General features: G+C 23.9%; 1 protein-coding gene across 1 annotated transcript; it reads left to right on the top strand.

Moving 5' to 3' along the window:
- Nucleotides 1-544: 544 nt before the first annotated feature.
- LOC112602590 (serine/threonine-protein phosphatase 6 catalytic subunit) lies at nt 545-4146 on the top strand. Its single transcript, XM_025350755.1, has 7 exons — nt 545-776; nt 837-932; nt 996-1203; nt 2418-2497; nt 2569-2674; nt 2769-2930; nt 3890-4146. The coding sequence occupies exons 1-7, from the start codon at nt 708-710 to the stop codon at nt 4078-4080; spliced, it is 912 nt and encodes a 303-aa protein (XP_025206540.1). The 5' UTR covers nt 545-707; the 3' UTR covers nt 4081-4146.
- Nucleotides 4147-8237: the final 4091 nt, after the last annotated feature.

The following is an 8237-nucleotide window of genomic DNA, read 5'->3' as shown; positions in this document are numbered from 1 at the left end:
AAAATGTTAACTTAACATTTTATTTAACTCATTCTATATTGTTATTCCATTTATAGTTAGCTCAATAATAACGGATTAAAAACTTATTTAATATTATTAATAATTTTCGTCCCTACGTCACAAAATATCCAAATTCTATAAAATTAATCGGTATATTCTATAATATTCTTTTTTATACAAAATATTCTCAAATATGCAAAAACAACTTTTGCCATTGAATTATATGATTCATAATTTTTATAGATTTCAAACCGACATTTAATTGCATAGACTCAAAAAAAATATGCTTAATAATATTATTCCGACCTCTGTCATTACTTATTACTTATTAACTATGTTTTTGTGGATAGCTAGGTATTTTCATTTGTCATTCATCAGTTCATCACTCACCAACCATTCATGAAATGTAGAATAATTATTGTATAATATAAAATAAAGATAGGTATTACTGGTATTACATCACCTGTACTTCAATGATTTTTTTCTTAAGTGTCAGACAACACTGTATGCAATGTAAAAACAACAAGATAATAGTGATAAAAATTCTTTGAAAATTGTTTTATTATTATTTAATTTTTTTCAAGCGTTTTTAACAACAGACCGAGCCCCCTTTTTTGAAATAATTTGTTTAATATACCCTAGTCGGGTTCTTATTATTGATGACTAATGTAATCAAGCAGTGTTAGAATTATTTTTAAAAACTTGAAATGTCCGAGTGGGAAAACTGGTTCGAGATCGCCAAACAGTGCAAATATTTGCCAGAAAACGATTTAAAGGCAAGATTCTCCCTCAACGAATTCTAAGCCATTATTAATTTAATGTGTCTGTTTGTTTAGAAATTGTGTCAGATTGTATGTGATTTGTTAATTGAAGAAGCTAACATTCAGCCTGTCAGTACCCCGGTAACTGTTTGTGGGGACATCCATGGACAAGTAAATATTGCAATATGTCATGTGTTGGGATTTCACTGTTGAAAATATCTGTTGTTTTTTTAGTTCTATGATTTAGAAGAATTATTTAGAAATGGAGGTCAAGTCCCCGATACCAATTATGTGTTTATGGGTGATTTCGTTGACCGTGGATACTACAGCCTGGAATCTTTAACTAGACTTTTAACTTTAAAAGCAAAATGGCCACATCGCATCACATTACTTAGAGGCAATCATGAATCCAGACAAATTACACAAGTTTATGGATTTTATGGTAGGTATTAAAATCTATATTAATAGTTACCAATAAATTTATTTTAAAACTGAATATTAGCTAATATTTTATTCATATACATACTTAAACAATGCCTATATGCATCGAATTATTTATCTGTTTTGTATTTTATAGTGACTCAAATAGTATGAAATCTAATTTCGAGATTAAAATTACATTTTTAATAACATCAATAGTATTAACTTTTTATAAACTATTTAATTTATGTTTAAACAATTAAGTTTTTATAATATTATTTATGGTTTGTTAGCATTTTTTTGATAAGTTTTTTAAGTACAATAATGAAATATATAGTAATGTAAACATGAAATAAATAAGTTTAGAATAATAACATATTAATTACATTGAAGTAAAAAAGATAAACAATAAAAATAAATTTTAAAGTCATTTATTATGTTATATAATTTATAACTACTTAAGCATAATAAATAAAACTGTATTATTATACATTAGGTATATTTTTAATTTTTAATTTAATATAATTTTTAACATATTAAGTTAATGTAAATATAGTTTTTGCAGATTGTATGTGGTATTTATTAATACATTACTTAGACGTAAAAAGAGGTGCCAAGTTTACAAAATTTCATATGACATATAGTTACGTCACTGACTTTGTGAATTCAAGACTCATGGATATAGGTTGTAGGTTCAATTATTTTCTATAAAATCCCATATTATACTCTGTTTTCTGAAAGTATGTAGTTACGCACAAACTAAAACATGCATCCGCTACAAATCTCCACTCTTCTAGTCGTATGTGTAAAACCACATTTTCTTATCTTAGTATAGTTTACTTAGAAGTATAACATAGCTTAGTTAATTTTTACAATGTTTTGTGCAGTTTTCCTGATAGCCAACTACAATTTATGTTATGAATTTGAATTTTTATTTCATATAAGATGGTTATTTTATAACAGAAGATAAAATTTCAACACTTAAATCTATATACATGTACTTAGGGACTTTGGTCCCAGTTTTAGGTTGAGCTCTCATAGTAGTACAAACATACAATTTGTAAAATTATTATATGTAATAATAATAATATAGAATTAACCTAAAATTTATTAAAACTATAAAATAAATATAATATTTTTAAATAATAAATCTTACTTAAAGATAGTTAAATTTATTACTATAAAAAATATTATTGGAAAATAAAAATTTATGGAAAATATTGTTTTAATTTTCAGATGAATGTATGAACAAGTATGGAAATGCAAATGTATGGAAAGAATGTTGTAAAGTTTTTGATTTATTGTCAGTTGCAGCGGTATGATTTCTTCTACTAAACAATTAAACCCATTGAAGTTCTTAATTTTTTTAACTTTATAATTTTAATAGTTAATAGATGAAGAAGTATTTTGTGTACATGGTGGTTTATCTCCAGATATTTCAACATTAGATCAAATCAGAGTAATTGAACGCAATCAAGAAATTCCTTATAAAGGTAAACCAAACATGATATTTAATTAAAATATATTATATATTTTTAAATTATTTTTATAATTTTCATTAATTTTCTGTTTTTTTTTTTTTTTTAGGTGCATTCTGTGATTTAGTATGGTCTGATCCAGAAGACATTGAAAAATGGACAATTAGCCCACGCGGAGCAGGCTGGTTATTTGGATCTAAAGTCACTGAGGAATTCATGGAAAAAAATCAATTAGAACTGATTTGTAGGGCACATCAATTGGTTAATGAAGGTATTAAATGTTTATAAATTAAATACATTAATTTTTTCTCCTAGCTAATCACAATAATAAATCTTTTGTGAATTTAATCCTGTGTTTTTTGTTTATTAAACTAGTGTTGCTACAATATTTAAAATATTATATTACCATCATAAATAAAAAGACATTATAGTCATAAATAATGTATAAAACATATTCAAATGTATATTTAAGTTCTACTTTGACCACTATTCTAAAAAGTGTTATATTTTTTAATCACTCTGCTCTCTTATCATAAAACTTATAAATAATATTAAATATCCACTGAAATATTATTTATTACAAAATAAATAATATTTTATAAATAATAAATAATATTTAATATTAATCACTACAATCCGATAACAATATCAAAGATATAGAAATATTAAAATTTATAACTGCTATATTTTTTCTAAATCTAATGTTACCTAAGCTTACCTAACTATTAATTTAGTATAACTTAAGTAATTTTTATTTTACAAATTAACACCTAATATTTATAGTAAATACTATAATTTTGTATGTTGGAAAAAAATATTCACACAGTTGTCAACTATTAACTTTGTGTGCACGCTTCTAATATCATATAATTTTAAAATTATCAGCTATATTTAAGATAACTAATAATCACTGAATTTTTTTTTTTTTAATCAATATTAAATTTAGAAAAATAATTTGTGCTTATAGTTTATAATATTTTTATTTAATTTTATATTTATGGAATAATATTCTTATTAAACTCTAGATATTTATTTTACTCCTAAGTGTTTATTTCAGGAGATTGGTTGAATAGTATTCCCCCCCTCCCCAAAAAATGTGTACACCTGTTTACAATATTCATGAAATAAACAGAATAATAAAAATGTATTTAATATAAGTTTGACTACTATTATAATTATTTTTATCACTACTGTATTGTATTTATTTTATTTAATAAAATTATTTTGCAGGGTATAAATATATGTTTAATGACAAACTTGTAACTGTATGGTCAGCACCTAATTACTGTTATCGATGTGGTAATATTGCATCAATAATGGAATTTTCTACTGTTCATGACCGTAAGCCAATATTGTTTAATGCCGTTCCTGATGAACATCGTGTTATTCCAGATAAGGCTGCAACACCTTACTTTTTGTGATAAGTAAAACTAATAAGAATACAAATTTTAAAATAAAATTTTTTAAAAATTGAAAATTTATTGTTAATATATAATTTATTTTTATTAAATATCAGCAAAAATTATTTGCCAAATTGTCTATTCCTATAGAAAATTATTTTCCAAAAACTCATTAAAATTAATTATTTTTAAAATACTGTGTTACATTGATTTTAATTATCAGTAAAACCTTGTACCTATCCAATTTATTTACTCCATTTTAGAATTATGAGTACTACTCACTGTTATGCTGCATGATTCACTCATTTTAAGCACACTTTCCAGGTGTATTGATATTATAAGATAATGTTACGGTGTTATTATAAAAATATATATATTTGTGAAATTAAGTTTTTAATATAATATATTTTTTAATAGTTTAAAGATAATTATTGATGTTATGAAAATAAATTTTTTGTAACCATTTATTGTATTGTTTTAATTGCTTCATAATTAAATTAGTTTTTAATTTAAAAAAAAAAAAATTGATCTTAATTCCAATTATATTTATAATATTGATTTAAAGTTAAATAAGGTTAATTATTAGCAACCTTACTACTAAAACACATCGAAATAGCAATTGATTATATATTTTATATTGTCTGAATTGTCTTCCATAATAACAATAAGGCTAAGGGTTTATTGTAATCTGTAATATAGATTTTAAATATAATAATCACTAGTGCCTTGACTCCATAAAAACAATAGGCTGATTGTCAATAAATTTGGTTCTAATAGTTTTTTTCTAAATATTGACAACATATTAATATCATGTCAGAATAAAAAAAGAATTAACGGTTCCAACATTCCACCACCTTCCCCCTCTTCAATTTTAATTTTAAAATATACTTTAATTCTCCATAACATATTAAAGGTGACTACCATGATATTTTTAGTTTATTTATTATTTTTTACTTAAAAAGTTGTAATTTTTTTAAATATTTGAATCATTTTTACAATACTATTAAAAAAAAAAAAATTAAAAAAGGTTAAAAACGTACTCTGATCAATGCTAAGTTCTTAAAAATCTCTAACTGTTTATAAAATTTGTAATGGATTACATAATTTAGAGAATGATTAAGATTAAAGAGAGTTGATTTCGACCATAAAATTGCTGGTTTAGAAGCTCTTTAATTGAGATATTTTTTTTGAAAATTTTAATTTATTTTAATAGAAATTTAAACGCCAATATTCTGAATTATTTAACTTGGTATCTTATTATAGATACTTAGAAAAATAGTCCATGATAGGTTAAAAAGTTAAAATTATATTAATTCATATTAATTTATTAACTATAATTTATAAAATGTATTGAGTACCTACTATACAATTAAGATTAAATATTTTAAATATTACATCTACATCTCTATCATATTTTATGTAAAATCATTATTTATTAAAAGGACTTTTATATCCTTAATATCTAGTTAGTAGTTAGTAGGTATATAAGTTAAATAGTTTATTTACATAGTTACTAGATATTCAAAAAAAAAAAAAAAAAAAATTGTTAAATTAATAATTTACAAAAAAATAAAAATAATAGTCAGTTTAAATTTGAATTTTTAAAGATTCCAGTCTTACCTAGAATTAAGAATATTCATTAAATTTTATCAAAATTAAAAGTTTTCAAAAATATGGTTTAGAGTAAATTTAAAAATTTAAAAAATCAGATTATGAACAAAAACTATATTATTAAAGAACAAATAAGGTATGGACATATTACATAAAAAAAAATTTGTTGGAAATTATTTTGATTGTTTCAATTTTGAATTCTATATTCTGATGGGAAATCATGAATTTGAATTTACATTGCATGATAGAGATTTTAAATGTCTGTCATTACTTTTTAGTACAGTAAAATTAATTATTACATCAATCTTTAACTTGGAGATTGAATTCTGGTGGGGCGTATTAGGATCTAGTTGGTACCTATTACCTACTAAATTGCAAAAGTACCTACTTTTCAAAATAATCAGGAAAAATACATAAAACATGCTATGAAAAAACGAAAATATTACACACAACCAATTTTGACAATTCGATTTTGTTTTTAAAATTTAATTCAAAAACGAATAACTAACTGTAGCCTATAGGGACTTACAATTCTCATTAAATGTAATTTATTTTATATTTGTATTAAAATTTTCTAAACATTATTAAATTTATAAAATATTTTACGTTACGAACTTATTCGCACGGTTCTACGTACCATTACCATGTGTTATTAACTTTATAAGTTGTTAATATTTATGTTGCTATAGGTAATTAATTTTAATGAGACTGATACACCGTCTCCGTTCACAATCATTTTTCGTATGATGCATGTAGCAATTATTTATGATTGAATTAAAATTTAACACGTCTGTCAGTCATTACAATTATCACAATGACCTGCTCAATGATGATGTATCTAAATACACTCGAAATCTACTATCAATGAATTTTTATACGGGAAATACAGTTGCACTGTTGCATAGCAACTTCCTTCCTTGTTTTTTGGATATTTGTGATATTTATTCATTCGGAGTGCATTTTTTTTTTTTTTTTAACTGCATTCGGAAAAATAGCACAGTAGCTGGTAGCCGATAAGCGATATTATAGCGAGATAAGTGGGTCAGGCCGAGAGCAAACGATGGGTGCGCAAGCATCAGTTCACCACCACACCTAACCATCAACCACCTCGCAGTTTATTGATTAAACAGGGTTTCAATTCTTCAAGGTCGAATATTATTTAAACTGGGTCATTAGTGCTTTTCGCTTGATTTTTCGTTTACACTACTCCTTTTGGTCCCATAATATTTGTTTACTTTTTAAACAATTTTAATTTCATCTAATCGTAACGTTGGACGAAATATATTTCTGATTTGTGAAATAATTTTGTTTTTACTCGTTTGTAGCTGTGAGCCCTAGAATATGTGAACTGATTATTACTATTCTTAATTGGATTTGAACATCTTCGACACCACAGTCCACATTGTTATTTATTGTATTATTATTGTATTATTTAGGTATCTATGCCACTACGTCAGGGCATGTGAATTATAAATTAGTTTCCATTAGGTTATAATATAACAATACGACGGTTACTTATACCATATATAAATATATTTTTTTGAATTTTTATAAAACTATTTTGGGTTATTATACTCTGTTCAACAAAAATACTACACATAAATTACAAGAGTTTAATTTATCTTGTAGGTTAATACATTGCCACATTGGCGTGTGTACAAGTAAAAGGTAACGTTAAACTTGGACTCCAAGAAATCAAATTGAAAACATGTCTTCATAATTTGTAAAATTTATAATACACACAAATAATATCAAATATACAATAAATACAAATAAGTTAATGTAGTTAGGTACGCATTTTCCGAAATGTTAAATAAATTATTACCTATCTAAATTCGAAACAATTAAATCTTAATTTATAATTTATGTATATTATGTACAGCCGTATAGGTAATTATATTTATCATGTATGATTATAATTAACGGTTTATGAAATACATATCCATTCGCACTCTTTTTCCTTTAGAAAACTGTACGAGTGCTATAATAATACGTACACATAATATACTACTAGTGCGAACAGTAGGTATATTTATGTAATCCGATATTTTTGTGTTATAATAATGTAAATAGCTAGATTCGAACGTGTGATTATTTTTGATTTATGAGTGACCTAACAAATTAATATACCTACCCGAAGCTAGTAAAGGCACTGTTAACAAACACAATAATAATATATCAATATAATATTTCATGTGTATGCGAAAAAAATTATTATATAAAATAATAAAAATACCTACTAAAATATTTTATTGAAATTTTTTTACTATTATTAATTAGGTAATATTATGACTACGATAGGTAGCTGTAAATATAATTCGAAGATTGGAAAAGATGATTTAAATCAATAGAGCTCATCGATCATCATTAAAATACCTAAATAAGTAGGTAATATGCACATATTATTATCGTGATTCATGAAGTGAAGTGTTACTTTTCAAATTTAATTTAAATATGTATTATGTATAAACATGGTTATTCAAAATGATTCATCCGATTTCAAATGTTTATTTGTTTTTAATTTTTAGGTTTAGTGCTGTAGGTAATATTATATGATATATTAAATT

This window comes from Melanaphis sacchari, unplaced genomic scaffold, assembly GCF_002803265.2.
Source record: "Melanaphis sacchari strain LSU unplaced genomic scaffold, SCAv2.0 Contig8_pilon_pilon, whole genome shotgun sequence".
In the NCBI taxonomy this organism is placed as follows: domain Eukaryota; kingdom Metazoa; phylum Arthropoda; class Insecta; order Hemiptera; family Aphididae; genus Melanaphis; species Melanaphis sacchari.
The sequence above is the reverse complement of the archived record's forward strand: the minus strand, read 5'-3'. Positions and strand labels throughout refer to the sequence as shown.